This window comes from Apium graveolens, unplaced genomic scaffold, assembly GCF_009905375.1.
Source record: "Apium graveolens cultivar Ventura unplaced genomic scaffold, ASM990537v1 ctg8570, whole genome shotgun sequence".
NCBI classification, from domain to species: Eukaryota; Viridiplantae; Streptophyta; class Magnoliopsida; order Apiales; family Apiaceae; genus Apium; species Apium graveolens.
Genome location: NW_027421289.1, coordinates 14,433 through 38,453, shown reverse-complemented (window position 1 = coordinate 38,453; position 24,021 = coordinate 14,433). Strand labels below are relative to the sequence as shown.

General features: G+C 31.0%; 2 protein-coding genes across 2 annotated transcripts; both read left to right on the top strand.

Moving 5' to 3' along the window:
- The first annotated feature begins 4,303 nt into the window (after window positions 1-4,303).
- On the top strand, window positions 4,304-8,827 carry LOC141705116 (protein FAR1-RELATED SEQUENCE 5-like). The gene is made up of 6 exons (XM_074508195.1): window positions 4,304-4,325; window positions 7,133-7,576; window positions 7,705-8,017; window positions 8,093-8,168; window positions 8,257-8,367; window positions 8,636-8,827. The coding sequence occupies exons 1-6, from the start codon at window positions 4,304-4,306 to the stop codon at window positions 8,825-8,827; spliced, it is 1,158 nt and encodes a 385-aa protein (XP_074364296.1).
- A 7,096-nt stretch (window positions 8,828-15,923) lies between these two features.
- LOC141705115 (protein FAR1-RELATED SEQUENCE 5-like) lies at window positions 15,924-20,440 on the top strand. Its single transcript, XM_074508194.1, has 6 exons — window positions 15,924-15,945; window positions 18,747-19,190; window positions 19,319-19,631; window positions 19,706-19,781; window positions 19,870-19,980; window positions 20,249-20,440. Exons 1-6 carry the CDS (start codon window positions 15,924-15,926, stop codon window positions 20,438-20,440), a joined length of 1,158 nt encoding a protein of 385 aa, XP_074364295.1.
- The last annotated feature ends 3,581 nt before the right edge of the window (window positions 20,441-24,021 follow it).

The following is a 24,021-nucleotide window of genomic DNA, read 5'->3' as shown; positions in this document are numbered from 1 at the left end:
CAATCGTCAGAGTATGAACTAAGCGAATCAATTATTCAAACCACAAGATTTTTCTTGTCATTACGCAATCGTTGCGAGCATAAAATTTTTTTTATCAAACCAAGGGGGAAATAGTTCCAAATAGTTGATGCAAGTCCTCCAAAGTTGTTGTTGTCATTCAGAAAGCAACCACGCCCAAAAATCCTCGCCCATTCCCTAATAACATTTCACACGGGAATTATTAATTTAATTATGAGGTAAAAGTAAAATTGTATAGATATTTGTAGTTTAAAATTTGAAATGCTAAGCTACTACTGTAAGCTAGGATAATACCTGCTGATCATCATTAGACTGATGATTTCCTTTCGATTCAAAATGGGGAGTCCCAGTGTTGCATCCATTATCATGATACTATAATATTTGTCATATACAGGATTAATTAGTTTAGCATTGAAGATGAAAAGCTAAGAGACTCATGTTCAATTTTAACACCTGGTATTGTAATTTCTTAATTCCATTTAACATGAAACATATATCAACATCTCATACTAGCGGAGTTATCAAGTTTAATGCTATGTATTTGTAAAATATTAGTAATTGCTTGTTTCACGTGAAATGACTTATGTTATGCAGCTATTCCTAAGTCTTAATGATATGAAATATGATGTTAACATGATATCAGATCCTGATATCCCTGGTTACTGGAGGACTCAAGCGAGTCCCTCCTACCCCAATATTCTCAATAACTATTGAAAAGATTGATATTGTACTTTGGTGTGCCCAAAAATGGGACGAGATCCCGACTGGGATCCCCACTTAGTAATTGAAAATCGTAAGAATTTTCGTAATTAAAATTGCTGACTTTTAAAAAGGTAAAATTTTGAATTCGGAAATTGATGATTTTGTGCAAAGTAAAAATTTTAAATTTTATAAAATTACAAACTTTAACTACGAAGATTACAAGTTCTCATAATTCTCATTTTAAGAAGTTCTTATTTGAGCAATATATATATATATATATTGAGAATATTTGAGCAAGATATCCTCACTTGTCCATGCATCAATATATTTTGATATCTGAATAATTTTTCATATGTTAAGTCTATACCTCATCAAGGTCTGTGTTCACCTTTTCAGCATTTGGCATATCTTTTTCTTCCAGAAAGGTATCTCCAAAATCAAAATTGTTTCCAACGTAGTAGTCTTGATATTTGTTCTACATGTGATAACACGTAAAGGAGAAAGATGAAGATAATCATGCAGAAATATATTGATATCTAAATAATTTTGCAAATATTAAGTCAGTTCCTCATCAAGGTTTGTGGGCACCTTGTCAGCATTTGGCATGTCTTTGTTTACCAGAAAGGCACCTCCAAAATCATAATTGTTTCCGACGTCGTAGTCTTGATTTTTGTTCTACAAGCGATGACACGTAAAAGAGAAAGATGAAGATATTCATGCACACTTGTAGAAATTTTAAATTCTAAGACAAGATGTATAGAAGAGAAAGAGCAGAACATAAATTTATGTTAATTTTACCTCAGCATCAGTTGATTCGTTTTTCTGCTCAGGGACAACAGAATCGATTTGAGGATATGCAAAATCTCTCTGTGAAACAAATGTACTATAAATTTAAAAGTCTTTTAATATATTGTTCTGGTTAAATTTGAAGATGAGAAGCTATTTCTGAGACACTCCTCAAATAAACAATTAGTCCTCTGTGTATTTGCAGCAATGTATCAATATCTAAATAATTACCTCATCAGGGCTTATGTGCGCCTTGTCAGCATTTTGCATGTCTTTGTTTAGAAAGGCATCTCCAAAATTAAAACTGTTTCCGATGTAGTAGTCCTGATTGTTGTTCTACATGCGATAACACGTGAAGGAGAAATATGTACATAATCATGCAGAATATATCAATATCTAAATAATTCTACATATATTAAGTATATACCTCATCAAGGTCTGTTTGCACATTGTCAGCATTTGGCAAGTCTTTGTTAACCAGAAAGGCATCTCCAAAATCAAAATTGTTTCGTATGTAGAACTCTTGATTTTTATTCTACATGTGATAACACGTAAAGGAGAAAGATGAAAATAATTAGGCATATTTTGAAATTTAAATTGTAAACCTTAAGTTGTTTAGCAGAGACAGAGTAGAACATGAATTTATGTAAACTTAATATACCAAATCAGTTGACTGATAGGTACTTCCATAAACGGAAACGTTAATTTGATCAGCAGATCTGTATTGTTGCTCAGGGACAACATTATCAAATGTAGGAGATGCGAAATTTCTCTGTGAAGCAAATGTATTGTAAACTTCAAGTGCACCGCCAGTATAGTAGTTTTGTGGCTGTGTTTGTTTAGAAAAGCCATTCTGATTCATGTGAATCGGAGCCAAAGTTTGGACAGAATTAAATCCACTGCTAATCTTGTCACTGCTAGAAAATTCGGGTGTTTGTGGCTGGTACATCAGACTGGGATATGTACCGTTTGTTAGTCCACTTGGAGGAAAACCTGTAGCATTACAAATCAAATAGTTTTCACCCAAGCTCATTCATGTTAACAAATGCCTGACAGAATCGTGTCAACTGTTTAATTACCTGGACTGGTTAGTAGCTTAGATTGTCCGTAACCTAGTAGTTCCTTATGGCTGAGAAACGATGAGGACCACCTTTTCCCATTTTGGAGTGTTTTAAACAAGTCTGGATTTTGTTCTGCTTCAGACTGTTTCTCTTGGTCGATTCGGTACTTCTGCCAATATTAGAATAAAGAAGACATTAGAACAGCAAAATTAGAAATTCTCGTCACACAGAAGAAAAGGAGAAAAGAGGGGGAGGAACTAACTTGCAAGTGACTGGCTACTTGTTCCCTCCTCAGTCCAGGCACATTCATTACGGTAACAATGTTCCTCGGAATAGATCCTACAACAAAAATTCATCGCGGACAATTCAAGTATGTGAGACATAATCGACATCATTAAACTGTAGTGAAAGACATGTTAAAATGTAACATCTTACCTTGAGGCCCTAGATGCTGCACAGCTCTTACAAACTTGTCATGGAGAAAAGGTGTCCAATTAAGCTTGTTCTTTTTTGTTAGAAGAGCTTTGTCTTTCGGAACTCTGTTTTTGCCATGATTATGATCTTCATTATCAGTTATCTGAAGCTTTGGCTTCGATTTCTTTTCATATAACTTATTACCAGTGTCATCTTCATTGTCCTTAGCAGAACTATCATCAGATATTAAGTTTTTCCCTTTAGCTAGATTCTTTTTCCATTGGTTCACAAAATCCCATATTGATTTCAAGTCTTCTGTAGTAATGGGCTTAACTACGAAAAGGGAAGCTCCACTCTGACTTCCCTCGCATAGATTACTAGCTTCTCTGTCACCTGACATCACTAACAATAAAATTTCAAGAGTTTGATTAGTCTGTTGGTGAAGATCATTGAGGGAACTGTACAACTAAAATTGAGGAAAAAAACAATCAAAAAGATTGATACTAATCATCTGAAAAACTGATCTAAAAACCGAGCAACCGCCTTCTTAATATCGTTTACTATTGCATGAAAAATTTATTATGCGCTTCAAAAAAATTGCGGTAATAAAAAAAATACCTAACATAGCACTAGATAAAACTATTTTTCATAAAGCGCGGTTATATATTAATGAAATTTAAATTCAGTTATAGTGATACTCACATACAACCGGTAATTGAAAATCTTGATGAATCCATCTTTGTAGTTCAAACCCATCCATGCCTGGCATGTGGACATCAGATACCACCAGATCAAACTTAATGACTCCAGTCCGTAGGATGCGCAAAGCATCCAGAGGATCCTTGGCAGTCAATACTATGAGAAAACAAAACAAGAAAATATTAGACGCAACATCTGTTAAGTAACGAGCTCATTTAAAATCTAAAGATGTTAGAAAAAGGCATCTGATACTATATTCTAGAAAGATCAGTATGCCACATCAAAAGATTTGAGATGGTAATTTAAAAATCAGTCAAAATGAACCAAATCTTCTGCAATTTTTTTTATAATTTCCTCTTGTTTTTAACTCGTACAATTAAAATATGAATTATTAGCAGATTTTATAAACAAGAAATGAATAGAGTTTATATACATACCTCGATAGGCGCATCCCTTTAGCAAACTAGCAATAAGAGATAAGCAAGTTCTATCATCGTCCACCACCAAAATGGTCACCATTTTTTCCTTAGTACTTCCATTGTTACAGCCATTGTTTTGATTATTTAACTTAGAAATCTCCATATCTCACAGTCGAAATGAATTGAAATGTATATGCAATAGCGATGGGACCAAAATTTCGAGACTGTAAAGGCTAATATACAGATGTAAGTGTAATTTATCCAATGTGCCTAAATATATACCGCTTAGGGGATCTAGCTAGGGGCATTTAGGACATGACCAGCATTGTTCTAAATTATAATTAAATTGACTTTTTTTATATAATATGTTCCTTAAAAGTTAAGGAGTAGGTCATAATTTCTCTATAAAGTAAAATATTATTGGGTTCGAACTTGCATTATAATAAAAATAGTATTTTATCATTATTTGAAATTGGATATGAATTTTAGAAAATGACACGTAAGTTAAAGTTTATCGTTTTTATGATTTTAAAATTGACTAACATAGACAAAATTCATATGTTCTGCTGGTACAGAAATTCATGACTATAAAAATACAAAATATACACAAAATTATTAAACTAAAAATATAGCATTCGCATACTCAACCTAATAACGGTGAAGTATGGGCTCGGCTTAATTGGTAAAATTTGGGCAAAATTGTTACTTGTTATCCTCCGGCGTATTGGCTGTGTGGGCAACTGACCCCACTGAAATTTGAAAAACAGAAATTTTGAATGTTCGAATTTAATTAGGAAAAAAGTTATAATAAATAAGTTTTACCTTTACTCCTTTGAAAATATAGATTTATAGTAATAAATTGTTATTTGACCCCATACCATTGTGCATTATGGTAGAATTGGTTCATTATAAATATTTTGTTAATATTTCTAAAATATTTTCTACATTCATCTTGGTCTTTACAAAATTTTTGAACTTGTGGCTCGAATTTCTAGCTACGCCAGTGGTTATGCTCAAGGTTGTACTCTTAACGAACAATTGTAGTTATTGTAAATGGAAAGTGAAAGATTAAAAAAATTCGTTTAGTGTAATAAATCGGGGTTTAAAATAAATTTTAATTTTTTTAATCAAGAAAATATTTATTGATAATTCTTTTTTCATATGAATTCTTTTTTCCTATTGATTTCGTGAAATGAAATTTGGATAAAGCTAAATTTCCAATAGTTGAGTTTTCGATATAAACAGGTGGAGGGTTAAAGATAAAGACAAGAGCACCTTCATTTTTCTTATAGAATAATCTCAAATTCATTATGTCATTTAATAGATGAGCAATACCTTTTTAACAATACCTTTTTATTAAAAAAAGTTATAAAAAGATGTTCAAACAATATCTTCTTAAAAATACTAAAATAAATATTAGATTGAATATATAAGTGTGATATGTATGGATTAGCTGAATCGAAGTTCTGTCCGCTTTTGGTTGACTATAAATTTCAAAGAATATTTGGTTCGAGGACCCACAAAAAAATACGATTTACGTTAATTAGTCCAAAACAATTAGCAAAAAAAGGTTATAAGCATTTCTAGTTCCTTGACAAGAAAAGGTTTAAAATGTTGCTCAGGTTCAAATCTCTTCAAAATATATTAAAGGAAATAAAAAAAAGAGAACTGAAATTCACACTATATATATATATATACACGATAATTTTCAAATACAAACCAATTTTAGAATAAAAATTACAAACTAGTGATTGATATAGGTATAAGTAGTGATTATAAACTAGAGAAAATATAATATTTTAGCTAGTGTATTACTTCATTAGATGTAAAAATATATTGTGTTGATTATGTTGGGACTCCATAAAATAGTATTTTAGTGAGGTTATTATTTTATGGATTACAATTTATTTGAGGTTCACATATATATATATATAAATATATATATATATATATATATATATATATATATGATAGTGCTCTAAAGAGAACTTCTGAAACTGAAAACCGTAAGAATTTTCGTAATTAAAATTGCTGACTTTTAAAAAGGTAAAATTTTGAATTCGAAAATTGATGATTTTGTGCAAAGTAAAAATTTTAAATTTTATAAAATTACAAACTTTAGCTACGAAGATTACAAGTTCTCATAATTCTCATTTTAAGAAGTTCTTATTTGAGAAATATATATATATATATATGTATGTATATAAGCAATTGTTGAAATGAAAATAATTCTTATTATATAAGTAGAATGAAATCACAGCCATTTATTTTTTTCCCAAAGATTCATCCGATCCGTTTATTTTGTTATTAATTCAAAACCTTGAAGACATTTATATGGTCTAATTAATTTCAAGGTCACCATTTATTTCTATTATTTCTCTCTATACTATTTCTCTCTCTAAGTTTTCTCTATCAATTTCCGCATCCCGTACATTCTCTATCTTTCTTCAATTTTTCTTTTTCGTGATTATCACTAAGCTCACTAAGTTCATATCTTGTTTCTTTTCATTTTTTGTAATCGATTGATTTCGTAGGTATTCTAAAGCACGATTACTTCAGATTTGTTGAAAATTTCTATGAATTAAGGTAATTACTTGCGTTTTAAACTCTTTTTATGTGTTTCATACCTTTCAGTTGATTTAGTAGTTTAAATGTAAAATTTAATAGTTACTTTCACTGATTATTCGACTATTATTAGTGATTATGTGTTGTGAGCTAACTTTGATTGTAGTGCGTTTGTAGTTTTATTTCTTATGTATTTTGAATTTGTAAGTTATTATTGGTATTTTTTTAGTGATTATAATTTTATGTGAATCAATGTCATTTGCTTATGTCTTAAGCCTTAACTGATTATTTGACTACGATTAGTGATAATGTAGTTATTAATTAATTTTACATGTGGTACATTTGTTATCATTGATGTTGCTTTTTTATTTGTAATTGTAAACAAGTGTATTGTTAGTGATTGTTGGTTAATTATGCTATATTAATATATTTTAGTTTGTTATGACTGAATTTTTTATATGTTTTTAGGTTCCAGTTGCGGTGATTCGTCTCATATTAGCCGTTTAGTAGGTGATTATGTATCTAATGGCGGTAACAGTTTATCTGAAAGTGAGATTTCTGTTTCGCGTTTTAATATTTCACATGGTGGTCATAAGTATTACATTCCAAAGTATAGTGGTGATATTTCTAAACCAGAGGTTAATCAGAGTTTTGATAGTTTGGAAAAAGGTATTGAATTTTACAAGGAATATGGGATGTTGTCTAGATTTAATGTGAGGTTGAATATTGAAATGAAAGATGATAGGGATGAAATAATTTTGAGAAAATATATTATTTATGGGAGAGCTGGTTTTAATGATCTGCCTAGAAATTTAGATGAAAGTTCTAGTAAAATTGTTAAGCGTAGGAGGACTGTTTCAGGGAGGTGCGGATGTAAAGCAATATGTGTTTTCAAATGTATTGGTCCGACAAGTATGTTATTGCTGTGTTTGAGGAAAAACACAATCATCCGTTAGCTTCTGAAGAGGGTCTTCAATTTTTGAAAGCAAATAGAGAAATGACTAATCGTATGCGCTAACATGTTGTTGATACTGCTAAAGTGAATATTGGTACTAGTAAATCTTTTACTTTGATGAAGGAACAGGTTGGTGGTTATGGCAATATTGGTGCTTCGGTACATGATTTTCAGAATTTTAATAGAGATTTAAGGTGTTATGTTGGTGAGGCTGATGCACAGATATTGCTGGAAAAGTTTAAAGTTTTACATGAGACATGTGAATCATTTTATTATACATATGATGTTGATTGTGAGGGTTATTTAACGAATCTTTTTTGGGCTGATGCTACTGCTAGAAGAAATTATGAATTAAATGGAGATGTTGTATCCTTTGATGCTACATTTAATACAAATCGGTATATTTTCTACCATTATAGGTTTTTTTTTAAATTGTATGATTCTTTTTGACCATTTTGTGTTTATTTTAACAGGTATAACATGATCTTTGCTCCTTTTACCGGTGTGGATAAACATGATCTATGTGTCACATTTGCTGCATGTCTTCTTGTTAAGAAGGATAAGAGTCATTATACATGGGCGTTTCAGCATTTTTTGAAGCAATAAAGCATAATCATATTCTTATGGTTCTGACTAGTGTCATGCAATGAAAGCTGCTGTTCCTGAAGTTTTTAAAGCAACCAATGAATATCCTGCCACTAAGCATCGTTTATGCATGTGGCATATAATCCAGAAATCCCCTCTTAAGGTATGTTAGATGATAATTTTTAAATTTATTTTTTTTATTTTGGTTATTTATTGCATTTGGTTGTTACTGTTTTTGTTAGATTGATTTATATTTTTTAACCAATACCATCTTCTTTGAAAATGATCACTGATTTCGCTTCTATAATATTATTTGTTGGTAATATTGATTTTCTTTGTTTGGCTTTTTTGGCTTCTTTTATTTATCGTTTTTAAGTTGTTGAAGTGATTTCAATGTTTGATTTTTGTATTTGCTGTAATTTATTTGTCAGCTTGACAATCGATTGTGTAAGGAAACTGACTTTATGGAGAAGATGAAGAAATTTATCTGGTCTTCAACTATTGAGCCTGATGAGTTTAAATCAGGGTGGTTATCAGTTATGAAAGAGTTTAAACTTGAATGGAACAAGGGGTTAGGAAAAATGTATTCGCTTAGAAAGTCTTGGATTCCTGCGTATTTTTGAGGTGAACCTGTGTTTGGGTAAATGAGAACTACCTCGCGGTCTAAGAGTGAGAATTTTTTCTTTAGTCAGTTTTATAGATAAGGGAGTACTTTATGTGAATTCTGGTTTCGGTTTGAAAATGCTATGGATAAGCGGCGGAATGAAACTCGTAGATTAAACCATGAGTCCAATTCAAGCCTGCCAATTACTGTTTCAGAGTGGTTCATTGAAGATGATGCTACTGATTTGTTTACAAGAGCTATTTTTTATAAACTTCAAGATGAGATTATTTCTTCTTGTTTGAATATGCAAATCAAGAAAATGAGTGAAGAAATTGACGGCATTACTTGTTTGGAAATCAGAGATGTTAAAGTGAAAGATAAAATCTTTAAGGTAATTGTATGATATTTCATTAATTACATAGTATACTCTGTGTTGGTGATTATTACATTTGATTAAATTTTGCAGGTGAGTGTCAGCTATGATCATGATGTGTGTTCATGCAATAAGTTTTTTATGTGTGGTATTTATGTGGTTTAAAACAAACTGGATTAGTTAAATTCCCCAAAAGTATGGTTTTCAATCGTTGGATGAAAATTGCTGAAAGTGGCAGTTCTTCAGTGTCTTTTGTTATTTCCGAAGATCATCTTAAAATACAAAAGGTTGCCGTCAAAGTTAGTCATATCAGGTTTGAATTCCGTAAAGTGGTTAACAAAGCTGGTACAGATTTAGATAAGCTGGATCATGTTCATTGGACAGTAAAGCAATTAAGTACTGATATGGATGATGGTGATGGTAGTGGAGGTGTTATGTCGAAAGCAGAGTTTATGGCAAATGTAGTTGGTCAGAAGCTGACACAAGATGTCAAGGTTAAAGTACAAAACATATGTAAAAATAAAGGGTCAGCCTTGAAGAGATATATCAGTCTAAATGAGAAGGCAATGAATAATGTAAATAAGAAGCCTCGGAAGGGTAAACAATGCAAAGCAACTGCTCATGACTACATGAAATGTCCACGAAAAAGAGAAAAGAAGTACAGTTCATGCAACTAGTATTCCGGATTATTTTTCCCTTCAAGGATTATGTCCTCTACCAAACTGCATTTTAAGTTAAAGGTTTTTATTTTTGTACTTATGTTTTCATGGTTTTCTAAAAATATCTTTTGATTTTGCGACTGCCTGATATTCTTAGAGTAACCAATGATTTCACCTTCTAGGAATACCGAAAAAGAAATAGTTGCATATGTATTCTAAAATTCAAAATACAAATACAAAGACATGAATTTTGCAAGTCATTATATTTGATGTGAAGATAATAATCAATAGAAGTATAGTTTAAAACTCATACGATGATTTTCCTAAAAATTTTGGAACAATAATTCTGAATTTTGTCATGCAAATATTCTAATATTTTGGATTAGCTATTGTTGTAATCTTGTGGCTTCTTGAGTTCAGTTTCCTCAATGTTACTATTACGCGTCTCACACTCTTATATCTTTAATAAATTAGAAAATTGATATTTAAGTACCAAACCATCTCAAGGAGCTTCTTGTGTATGTATTTTTAATATTTTTCATAAAAGTTACAATTTGAAAACATTTATTTAATTAGATGAAAAATATATTAAAAGTTTGGTCAACTATGGGGTTTTACTATTTGCACCACTTTTACTAAATATATTGATTTTTCTCAAATAGTTAACTCAATTGACACACCGTCTTTGCGTGCACGATCTACAGAGTGTCTAGAATAAAATTACTCAAAAATATATTTTTAGGAAGTGCAATAAAAAACCGGAGATAGCAGTTTTTAGGCAGTAAGCATTTTTGGTGATTACTCTTTGCATGACCTTGACTCCGATATTTTTGTTAAATCTAAAATTTAACATTTTAAGTTCAAATTTTAAAGAGGTCTTCCTCTCTATATAGGTCATCAACTGTTCATGTTTCATAGGTTTTAAAAAAAATTGAGGGCCATGTTTATTCCCCTGTCAGTACCACGTAACAGTTTGGCTTTCTCGACATTGTTCACTAAAACGGACTTTTCTCCGAAACCGTAAATCACCTTGACACGATCTTTATATATTTACAAACTACGAAAGAAGTTTTTTACAGTTACGGCAAGTGGAATTCAAAATTACAAGTTTTACATTTCGTAAAGCCCTAAACGCACACAAACATAACAACGGGTATATGCGTAACGATTCCCGAGTTTACTACGTGTTGGTTTTCTTAGTGTATGTGTTGGTGTTGGTTTTCTTGGGAATGTTTTTTATGGTATTTTTGGAGATTTGGAACTCTTGCATCAAAATTGTGATGGTGGTAAATATCACAAGAAATTTCTTTCGACAACAAAAGACAGTTCATAATTTGTCAATCTTGGAAAAGCAATTCAGAAACAATAGAAATAAGCCTAAAAGATTTTTAAGAATTTCCGTGGATACATTGTTTCAAATTATCGACAATAACTTATAATAGAGGTAAAAAGATTGAACAGAAACTCGCCTTTCTTCTCATTAATCGAAACTGTTTCAAGTTATCGACAATAACTTCTAATAGAGGTAAAAAGATTGAACAAAAACTCGCCTTTCTTCTCATTAATCGAAACTGTTACTATTAGAAACCTTAGCGAAAAAGACATAAACAACTCGATTCCATGAAAGTTTAGATGAATCTTCGATCTCATTAATCACAGATTTTATATCTGAAACTATAATATTAGGTGGTATGTTTTCATAAACCTAATTTTCACATAATATTTTCTAGATAAATAATAAAATTGAAAAATTAAAGTAACATAATTGAAGTCTTAAAACCAATCGTCAGAGTATGAACTAAGCGAATCAATTATTCAAACCACAAGATTTTTCTTGTCATTACGCAATCGTTGCGAGCATAAAATTTTTTTTATCAAACCAAGGGGGAAATAGTTCCAAATAGTTGATGCAAGTCCTCCAAAGTTGTTGTTGTCATTCAGAAAGCAACCACGCCCAAAAATCCTCGCCCATTCCCTAATAACATTTCACACGGGAATTATTAATTTAATTATGAGGTAAAAGTAAAATTGTATAGATATTTGTAGTTTAAAATTTGAAATGCTAAGCTACTACTGTAAGCTAGGATAATACCTGCTGATCATCATTAGACTGATGATTTCCTTTCGATTCAAAATAGGGAGTCCCAGTGTTGCATCCATTATCATGATACTATAATATTTGTCATATACAGGATTAATTAGTTTAGCATTGAAGATGAAAAGCTAAGAGACTCATGTTCAATTTTAACACCTGGTATTGTAATTTCTTAATTCCATTTAACATGAAACATATATCAACATCTCATACTAGCGGAGTTATCAAGTTTAATGCTATGTATTTGTAAAATATTAGTAATTGCTTGTTTCACGTGAAATGACTTATGTTATGCAGCTATTCCTAAGTCTTAATGATATGAAATATGATGTTAACATGATATCAGATCCTGATATCCCTGGTTACTGGAGGACTCAAGCGAGTCCCTCCTACCCCAATATTCTCAATAACTATTGAAAAGATTGATATTGTACTTTGGTGTGCCCAAAAATGGGACGAGATCCCGACTGGGATCCCCACTTAGTAATTGAAAATCGTAAGAATTTTCGTAATTAAAATTGCTGACTTTTAAAAAGGTAAAATTTTGAATTCGGAAATTGATGATTTTGTGCAAAGTAAAAATTTTAAATTTTATAAAATTACAAACTTTAACTACGAAGATTACAAGTTCTCATAATTCTCATTTTAAGAAGTTCTTATTTGAGCAATATATATATATATATATTGAGAATATTTGAGCAAGATATCCTCACTTGTCCATGCATCAATATATTTTGATATCTGAATAATTTTTCATATGTTAAGTCTATACCTCATCAAGGTCTGTGTTCACCTTTTCAGCATTTGGCATATCTTTTTCTTCCAGAAAGGTATCTCCAAAATCAAAATTGTTTCCAACGTAGTAGTCTTGATATTTGTTCTACATGTGATAACACGTAAAGGAGAAAGATGAAGATAATCATGCAGAAATATATTGATATCTAAATAATTTTGCAAATATTAAGTCAGTTCCTCATCAAGGTTTGTGGGCACCTTGTCAGCATTTGGCATGTCTTTGTTTACCAGAAAGGCACCTCCAAAATCATAATTGTTTCCGACGTCGTAGTCTTGATTTTTGTTCTACAAGCGATGACACGTAAAAGAGAAAGATGAAGATATTCATGCACACTTGTAGAAATTTTAAATTCTAAGACAAGATGTATAGAAGAGAAAGAGCAGAACATAAATTTATGTTAATTTTACCTCAGCATCAGTTGATTCGTTTTTCTGCTCAGGGACAACAGAATCGATTTGAGGATATGCAAAATCTCTCTGTGAAACAAATGTACTATAAATTTAAAAGTCTTTTAATATATTGTTCTGGTTAAATTTGAAGATGAGAAGCTATTTCTGAGACACTCCTCAAATAAACAATTAGTCCTCTGTGTATTTGCAGCAATGTATCAATATCTAAATAATTACCTCATCAGGGCTTATGTGCGCCTTGTCAGCATTTTGCATGTCTTTGTTTAGAAAGGCATCTCCAAAATTAAAACTGTTTCCGATGTAGTAGTCCTGATTGTTGTTCTACATGCGATAACACGTGAAGGAGAAATATGTACATAATCATGCAGAATATATCAATATCTAAATAATTCTACATATATTAAGTATATACCTCATCAAGGTCTGTTTGCACATTGTCAGCATTTGGCAAGTCTTTGTTAACCAGAAAGGCATCTCCAAAATCAAAATTGTTTCGTATGTAGAACTCTTGATTTTTATTCTACATGTGATAACACGTAAAGGAGAAAGATGAAAATAATTAGGCATATTTTGAAATTTAAATTGTAAACCTTAAGTTGTTTAGCAGAGACAGAGTAGAACATGAATTTATGTAAACTTAATATACCAAATCAGTTGACTGATAGGTACTTCCATAAACGGAAACGTTAATTTGATCAGCAGATCTGTATTGTTGCTCAGGGACAACATTATCAAATGTAGGAGATGCGAAATTTCTCTGTGAAGCAAATGTATTGTAAACTTCAAGTGCACCGCCAGTATAGTAGTTTTGTGGCTGTGTTTGTTTAGAAAAGCCATTCTGATTCATGTGAATCGGAGCCAAAGTTTGGACAGAATTAAATCCACTGCTAATCTTGTCACTGCTAGAAAATTCGGGTGTTTGTGGCTGGTACATCAGACTGGGATATGTACCGTTTGTTAGTCCACTTGGAGGAAAACCTGTAGCATTACAAATCAAATAGTTTTCACCCAAGCTCATTCATGTTAACAAATGCCTGACAGAATCGTGTCAACTGTTTAATTACCTGGACTGGTTAGTAGCTTAGATTGTCCGTAACCTAGTAGTTCCTTATGGCTGAGAAACGATGAGGACCACCTTTTCCCATTTTGGAGTGTTTTAAACAAGTCTGGATTTTGTTCTGCTTCAGACTGTTTCTCTTGGTCGATTCGGTACTTCTGCCAATATTAGAATAAAGAAGACATTAGAACAGCAAAATTAGAAATTCTCGTCACACAGAAGAAAAGGAGAAAAGAGGGGGAGGAACTAACTTGCAAGTGACTGGCTACTTGTTCCCTCCTCAGTCCAGGCACATTCATTACGGTAACAATGTTCCTCGGAATAGATCCTACAACAAAAATTCATCGCGGACAATTCAAGTATGTGAGACATAATCGACATCATTAAACTGTAGTGAAAGACATGTTAAAATGTAACATCTTACCTTGAGGCCCTAGATGCTGCACAGCTCTTACAAACTTGTCATGGAGAAAAGGTGTCCAATTAAGCTTGTTCTTTTTTGTTAGAAGAGCTTTGTCTTTCGGAACTCTGTTTTTGCCATGATTATGATCTTCATTATCAGTTATCTGAAGCTTTGGCTTCGATTTCTTTTCATATAACTTATTACCAGTGTCATCTTCATTGTCCTTAGCAGAACTATCATCAGATATTAAGTTTTTCCCTTTAGCTAGATTCTTTTTCCATTGGTTCACAAAATCCCATATTGATTTCAAGTCTTCTGTAGTAATGGGCTTAACTACGAAAAGGGAAGCTCCACTCTGACTTCCCTCGCATAGATTACTAGCTTCTCTGTCACCTGACATCACTAACAATAAAATTTCAAGAGTTTGATTAGTCTGTTGGTGAAGATCATTGAGGGAACTGTACAACTAAAATTGAGGAAAAAAACAATCAAAAAGATTGATACTAATCATCTGAAAAACTGATCTAAAAACCGAGCAACCGCCTTCTTAATATCGTTTACTATTGCATGAAAAATTTATTATGCGCTTCAAAAAAATTGCGGTAATAAAAAAAATACCTAACATAGCACTAGATAAAACTATTTTTCATAAAGCGCGGTTATATATTAATGAAATTTAAATTCAGTTATAGTGATACTCACATACAACCGGTAATTGAAAATCTTGATGAATCCATCTTTGTAGTTCAAACCCATCCATGCCTGGCATGTGGACATCAGATACCACCAGATCAAACTTAATGACTCCAGTCCGTAGGATGCGCAAAGCATCCAGAGGATCCTTGGCAGTCAATACTATGAGAAAACAAAACAAGAAAATATTAGACGCAACATCTGTTAAGTAACGAGCTCATTTAAAATCTAAAGATGTTAGAAAAAGGCATCTGATACTATATTCTAGAAAGATCAGTATGCCACATCAAAAGATTTGAGATGGTAATTTAAAAATCAGTCAAAATGAACCAAATCTTCTGCAATTTTTTTTATAATTTCCTCTTGTTTTTAACTCGTACAATTAAAATATGAATTATTAGCAGATTTTATAAACAAGAAATGAATAGAGTTTATATACATACCTCGATAGGCGCATCCCTTTAGCAAACTAGCAATAAGAGATAAGCAAGTTCTATCATCGTCCACCACCAAAATGGTCACCATTTTTTCCTTAGTACTTCCATTGTTACAGCCATTGTTTTGATTATTTAACTTAGAAATCTCCATATCTCACAGTCGAAATGAATTGAAATGTATATGCAATAGCGATGGGACCAAAATTTCGAGACTGTATAGGCTAATATACAGATGTAAGTGTAATTTATCCAATGTGCCTAAATATATACCGCTTAGGGGATCTAGCTAGGGGCATTTAGGACATGACCAGCATTGTTCTAAATTATAATTAAATTGACTTTTTTTATATAATATGTTCCTTAAAAGTTAAGGAGTAGGTCATAATTTCTCGATAAAGTAAAATATTATTGGGTTCGAACTTGCATTATAATAAAAATAGAATTTTATCATTATTTGAAATTGGATATGAATTTTAGAAAATGACACGTAAGTTAAAGTTTATCGTTTTTATGATTTTAAAATTGACTAACATAGACAAAATTCATATGTTCTGCTGGTACAGAAATTCATGACTATAAAAATACAAAATATACACAAAATTATTAAACTAAAAATATAGCATTCGCATACTCAACCTAATAACGGTGAAGTATGGGCTCGGCTTAATTGGTAAAATTTGGGCAAAATTGTTACTTGTTATCCTCCGGCGTATTGGCTGTGTGGGCAACTGACCCCACTGAAATTTGAAAAACAGAAATTTTGAATGTTCGAATTTAATTAGGAAAAAAGTTATAATAAATAAGTTTTACCTTTACTCCTTTGAAAATATAGATTTATAGTAATAAATTGTTATTTGACCCCATACCATTGTGCATTATGGTAGAATTGGTTCATTATAAATATTTTGTTAATATTTCTAAAATATTTTCTACATTCATCTTGGTCTTTACAAAATTTTTGAACTTGTGGCTCGAATTTCTAGCTACGCCAGTGGTTATGCTCAAGGTTGTACTCTTAACGAACAATTGTAGTTATTGTAAATGGAAAGTGAAAGATTAAAAAAATTCGTTTAGTGTAATAAATCGGGGTTTAAAATAAATTTTAATTTTTTTAATCAAGAAAATATTTATTGATAATTCTTTTTTCATATGAATTCTTTTTTCCTATTGATTTCGTGAAATGAAATTTGGATAAAGCTAAATTTCCAATAGTTGAGTTTTCGATATAAACAGGTGGAGGGTTAAAGATAAAGACAAGAGCACCTTCATTTTTCTTATAGAATAATCTCAAATTCATTATGTCATTTAATAGATGAGCAATACCTTTTTAACAATACCTTTTTATTAAAAAAAGTTATAAAAAGATGTTCAAACAATATCTTCTTAAAATACTAAAATAAATATTAGATTGAATATATAAGTGTGATATGTATGGATTAGCTGAATCGAAGTTCTGTCCGCTTTTGGTTGACTATAAATTTCAAAGAATATTTGGTTCGAGGACCCACAAAAAAATACGATTTACGTTAATTAGTCCAAAACAATTAGCAAAAAAAGGTTATAAGCATTTCTAGTTCCTTGACAAGAAAAGGTTTAAAATGTTGCTCAGGTTCAAATCTCTTCAAAATATATTAAAGGAAATAAAAAAAAGAGAACTGAAATTCACACTATATATATATATACACGATAATTTTCAAATACAAACCAATTTTAGAATAAAAATTACAAACTAGTGATTGATATAGGTATAAGTAGTGATTATAAACTAGAGAAAATATAATATTTTAGCTAGTGTATTACTTCATTAGATGTAAAAATATATTGTGTTGATTATGTTGGGACTCCATAAAATAGTATTTTAGTGAGGTTATTATTTTATGGATTACAATTTATTTGAGGTTCACATATATATATATATATAAATATATATATATATATATATATATATATATGATAGTGCTCTAAAGAGAACTTCTGAAACTGAAAACCGTAAGAATTTTCGTAATTAAAATTGCTGACTTTTAAAAAGGTAAAATTTTGAATTCGAAAATTGATGATTTTGTGCAAAGTAAAAATTTTAAATTTTATAAAATTACAAACTTTAGCTACGAAGATTACAAGTTCTCATAATTCTCATTTTAAGAAGTTCTTATTTGAGAAATATATATATATATATATGTATGTATATAAGCAATTGTTGAAATGAAAATAATTCTTATTATATAAGTAGAATGAAATCACAGCCATTTATTTTTTTCCCAAAGATTCATCCGATCCGTTTATTTTGTTATTAATTCAAAACCTTGAAGACATTTATATGGTCTAATTAATTTCAAGGTCACCATTTATTTCTATTATTTCTCTCTATACTATTTCTCTCTCTAAGTTTTCTCTATCAATTTCCGCATCCCGTACATTCTCTATCTTTCTTCAATTTTTCTTTTCGTGATTATCACTAAGCTCACTAAGTTCATATCTTGTTTCTTTTCATTTTTTGTAATCGATTGATTTCGTAGGTATTCTAAAGCACGATTACTTCAGATTTGTTGAAAATTTCTATGAATTAAGGTAATTACTTGCGTTTTAAACTCTTTTTATGTGTTTCATACCTTTCAGTTGATTTAGTAGTTTAAATGTAAAATTTAATAGTTACTTTCACTGATTATTCGACTATTATTAGTGATTATGTGTTGTGAGCTAACTTTGATTGTAGTGCGTTTGTAGTTTTATTTCTTATGTATTTTGAATTTGTAAGTTATTATTGGTATTTTTTTAGTGATTATAATTTTATGTGAATCAATGTCATTTGCTTATGTCTTAAGCCTTAACTGATTATTTGACTACGATTAGTGATAATGTAGTTATTAATTAATTTTACATGTGGTACATTTGTTATCATTGATGTTGCTTTTTTATTTGTAATTGTAAACAAGTGTATTGTTAGTGATTGTTGGTTAATTATGCTATATTAATATATTTTAGTTTGTTATGACTGAATTTTTTATATGTTTTTAGGTTCCAGTTGCGGTGATTCGTCTCATATTAGCCGTTTAGTAGGTGATTATGTATCTAATGGCGGTAACAGTTTATCTGAAAGTGAGATTTCTGTTTCGCGTTTTAATATTTCACATGGTGGTCATAAGTATTACATTCCAAAGTATAGTGGTGATATTTCTAAACCAGAGGTTAATCAGAGTTTTGATAGTTTGGAAAAAGGTATTGAATTTTACAAGGAATATGGGATGTTGTCTAGATTTAATGTGAGGTTGAATATTGAAATGAAAGATGATAGGGATGAAATAATTTTGAGAAAATATATTATTTGTGGGAGAGCTGGTTTTAATGATCTGCCTAGAAATTTAGATGAAAGTTCTAGTAAAATTGTTAAGCGTAGGAGGACTGTTTCAGGGAGGTGCGGATGTAAAGCAATATGTGTTTTCAAATGTATTGGTCCGACAAGTATGTTATTGCTGTGTTTGAGGAAAAACACAATCATCCGTTAGCTTCTGAAGAGGGTCTTCAATTTTTGAAAGCAAATAGAGAAATGACTAATCGTATGCGCTAACATGTTGTTGATACTGCTAAAGTGAATATTGGTACTAGTAAATCTTTTACTTTGATGAAGGAACAGGTTGGTGGTTATGGCAATATTGGTGCTTCGGTACATGATTTTCAGAATTTTAATAGAGATTTAAGGTGTTATGTTGGTGAGGCTGATGCACAGATATTGCTGGAAAAGTTTAAAGTTTTACATGAGACATGTGAATCATTTTATTATACATATGATGTTGATTGTGAGGGTTATTTAACGAATCTTTTTTGGGCTGATGCTACTGCTAGAAGAAATTATGAATTAAATGGAGATGTTGTATCCTTTGATGCTACATTTAATACAAATCGGTATATTTTCTACCATTATAGGTTTTTTTTAAATTGTATGATTCTTTTTGACCATTTTGTGTTTATTTTAACAGGTATAACATGATCTTTGCTCCTTTTACCGGTGTGGATAAACATGATCTATGTGTCACATTTGCTGCATGTCTTCTTGTTAAGAAGGATAAGAGTCATTATACATGGGCGTTTCAGCATTTTTTGAAGCAATAAAGCATAATCATATTCTTATGGTTCTGACTAGTGTCATGCAATGAAAGCTGCTGTTCCTGAAGTTTTTAAAGCAACCAATGAATATCCTGCCACTAAGCATCGTTTATGCATGTGGCATATAATCCAGAAATCCCCTCTTAAGGTATGTTAGATGATAATTTTTAAATTTATTTTTTTTATTTTGGTTATTTATTGCATTTGGTTGTTACTGTTTTTGTTAGATTGATTTATATTTTTTAACCAATACCATCTTCTTTGAAAATGATCACTGATTTCGCTTCTATAATATTATTTGTTGGTAATATTGATTTTCTTTGTTTGGCTTTTTTGGCTTCTTTTATTTATCATTTTTAAGTTGTTGAAGTGATTTCAATGTTTGATTTTTGTATTTGCTGTAATTTATTTGTCAGCTTGACAATCGATTGTGTAAGGAAACTGACTTTATGGAGAAGATGAAGAAATTTATCTGGTCTTCAACTATTGAGCCTGATGAGTTTAAATCAGGGTGGTTATCAGTTATGAAAGAGTTTAAACTTGAATGGAACAAGGGGTTAGGAAAAATGTATTCGCTTAGAAAGTCTTGGATTCCTGCGTATTTTTGAGGTGAACCTGTGTTTGGGTAAATGAGAACTACCTCGCGGTCTAAGAGTGAGAATTTTTTCTTTAGTCAGTTTTATAGATAAGGGAGTACTTTATGTGAATTCTGGTTTCGGTTTGAAAATGCTATGGATAAGCGGCGGAATGAAACTCGTAGATTAAACCATGAGTCCAATTCAAGCCTGCCAATTACTGTTTCAGAGTGGTTCATTGAAGATGATGCTACTGATTTGTTTACAAGAGCTATTTTTTATAAACTTCAAGATGAGATTATTTCTTCTTGTTTGAATATGCAAATCAAGAAAATGAGTGAAGAAATTGACGGCATTACTTGTTTGGAAATCAGAGATATTAAAGTGAAAGATAAAATCTTTAAGGTAATTGTATGATATTTCATTAATTATATAGTATACTCTGTGTTGGTGATTATTACATTTGATTAAATTTTGCAGGTGAGTGTCAGCTATGATCATGATGTGTGTTCATGCAATAAGTTTTTTATGTGTGGTATTTATGTGGTTTAAAACAAACTGGATTAGTTAAATTCCCCAAAAGTATGGTTTTCAATCGTTGGATGAAAATTGCTGAAAGTGGCAGTTCTTCAGTGTCTTTTGTTATTTCCGAAGATCATCTTAAAATACAAAAGGTTGCCGTCAAAGTTAGTCATATCAGGTTTGAATTCCGTAAAGTGGTTAACAAAGCTGGTACAGATTTAGATAAGCTGGATCATGTTCATTGGACAGTAAAGCAATTAAGTACTGATATGGATGATGGTGATGGTAGTGGAGGTGTTATGTCGAAAGCAGAGTTTATGGCAAATGTAGTTGGTCAGAAGCTGACATAAGATGTCAAGGTTAAAGTACCAAACATATGTAAAATAAAGGGTCAGCCTTGAAGAGATATATCAGTCTAAAAGAGAAGGCAATGAATAATGCAAATAAGAAGCCTCAGAAGGGTAAACAATGCAAAGCAACTGCTCATAACTATATGAAATGTCCACGAAAAAGAGAAAAGAAGTACAGTTCATGCAACTAGTATTCCAGATTATTTTTCCTTCAAGGATTATGTCCTCTACCAAACTGCATTTTAATTTAAAGGTTTTTATTTTTGTACTTATGTTTTCATGGTTTTCTAAAAATGTCTTTTGATTTTGCGACTGCCTGATATTCGTAGAGTAACCAATGATTTCACCTTCTAGGAATACCGAAAAAGAAATAGTTGCATATGTATTCTAAAATTCGAAACACAAATACAAAGACATGAATTTTGCAAGTCATTATATTTGATGTGAAGATAATAATCAATAGAAGTATAGTTTAAAACTCATACGATGATTTTCCTAAAAATTTTGGAACAATAATTCTGAATTTTGTCATGCAAATATTCTAATATTTTGGATTAGCTATTGTTGTAATCTTGTGGCTTCTTGAGTTCAGTTTCCTCAATGTTACTATTACGCGTCTCACACTCTTATATCTTTAATAAATTAGAAAATTGATATTTAAGTACCAAACCATCTCAAGGAGCTTCTTGTGTATGTATTTTTAATATTTTTCATAAAAGTTACAATTTGAAAACATTTATTTAATTAGATGAAAAATATATTAAAAGTTTGGTCAACTATGGGGTTTTACTATTTGCACCACTTTTACTAAATATATTGATTTTTCTCAAATAGTTAACTCAATTGACACACCGTCTTTGCGTGCACGATCTACAGAGTGTCTAGAATAAAATTACTCAAAAATATATTTTTAGGAAGTGCAATAAAAAACCGGAGATAGCAGTTTTTAGGCAGTAAGAATTTTTGGTGATTACTCTTTGCATGACCTTGACTCCGATATTTTTGTTAAATCTAAAATTTAACATTTTAAGTTCAAATTTTAAAGAGGTCGTCCTCGCTATATAGGTCATCAACTGTTCATGTTTCATAGGTTTTAAAAAAAATTGAGGGCCATGTTTATTCCCCTGTCAGTACCACGTAACAGTTTGGCTTTCTCGACATTGTTCACTAAAACGGACTTTTCTCCGAAACCGTAAATCACCTTGACACGATCTTTATATATTTACAAACTACGAAAGAAGTTTTTTACAGTTACGGCAAGTGGAATTCAAAATTACAAGTTTTACATTTCGTAAAGCCCTAAACGCACACAAACATAACAACGGGTATATGCGTAACGATTCCCGAGTTTACTACGTGTTGGTTTTCTTAGTGTATGTGTTGGTGTTGGTTTTCTTGGGAATGTTTTTTATGGTATTTTTGGAGATTTGGAACTCTTGCATCAAAATTGTGATGGTGGTAAATATCACAAGAAATTTCTTTCGACAACAAAAGACAGTTCATAATTTGTCAATCTTGGAAAAGTAATTCAGAAACAATAGAAATAAGCCTAAAAGATTTTTTAGAATTTCCGTGGATACATTGTTTCAAATTATCGACAATAACTTATAATAGAGGTAAAAAGATTGAACAGAAACTCGCCTTTCTTCTCATTAATCGAAACTGTTTCAAGTTATCGACAATAACTTCTAATAGAGGTAAAAAGATTGAACAAAAACTCGCCTTTCTTCTCATTAATCGAAACTGTTACTATTAGAAACCTTAGCGAAAAAGACATAAACAACTCGATTCCATGAAAGTTTAGATGAATCTTCGATCTCATTAATCACAGATTTTATATCTGAAACTATAATATTAGGTGGTATGTTTTCATAAACCTAATTTTCACATAATATTTTCTAGATAAATAATAAAATTGAAAAATTAAAGTAACATAATTGAAGTCTTAAAACCAATCGTCAGAGTATGAACTAAGCGAATCAATTATTCAAACCACAAGATTTTTCTTGTCATTACGCAATCGTTGCGAGCATAAAATTTTTTTTATCAAACCAAGGGGGAAATAGTTCCAAATAGTTGATGCAAGTCCTCCAAAGTTGTTGTTGTCATTCAGAAAGCAACCACGCCCAAAAATCCTCGCCCATTCCCTAATAACATTTCACACGGGAATTATTAATTTAATTATGAGGTAAAAGTAAAATTGTATAGATATTTGTAGTTTAAAATTTGAAATGCTAAGCTACTACTGTAAGCTAGGATAATACCTGCTGATCATCATTAGACTGATGATTTCCTTTCGATTCAAAATGGGGAGTCCCAGTGTTGCATCCATTATCATGATACTATAATATTTGTCATATACAGGATTAATTAGTTTAGCATTGAACATGAAAAGCTAAGAGACTCATGTTCAATTTTAACACCTGGTATTGTAATTTCTTAATTCCATTTAACATGAAACATATATCAACATCTCATACTAGCGGAGTTATCAAGTTTAATGCTATGTATTTGTAAAATATTAGTAATTGCTTGTTTCACGTGAAATGACTTATGTTATGCAGCTATTCCTAAGTCTTAATGATATGAAATATGATGTTAACATGATATCAGATCCTGATATCCCTGGTTACTGGAGGACTCAAACGAGTCCCTCCTACCCCAATATTCTCAATAACTATTGAAAAGATTGATATTGTACTTTGGTGTGCCCAAAAATGGGACGAGATCCCGACTGGGATC

Excerpts from the sequence above, each read along its gene's own strand:
- LOC141705116 (XM_074508195.1), top strand. The coding sequence starts at position 4,304 with ATGGGACCAAAATTTCGAGACT. Across the intron at positions 8,018-8,092 it reads GCTACATTTAATACAAATCG|GTATAACATGATCTTTGCTC; the intron begins GTATATTTTCTA and ends TTATTTTAACAG. Across the intron at positions 8,169-8,256 it reads CATTTGCTGCATGTCTTCTT|TGTCATGCAATGAAAGCTGC; the intron begins GTTAAGAAGGAT and ends GGTTCTGACTAG.
- LOC141705115 (XM_074508194.1), top strand. The coding sequence starts at position 15,924 with ATGGGACCAAAATTTCGAGACT. Across the intron at positions 15,946-18,746 it reads GGGACCAAAATTTCGAGACT|GTTCCAGTTGCGGTGATTCG; the intron begins GTATAGGCTAAT and ends ATATGTTTTTAG. Across the intron at positions 19,782-19,869 it reads CATTTGCTGCATGTCTTCTT|TGTCATGCAATGAAAGCTGC; the intron begins GTTAAGAAGGAT and ends GGTTCTGACTAG.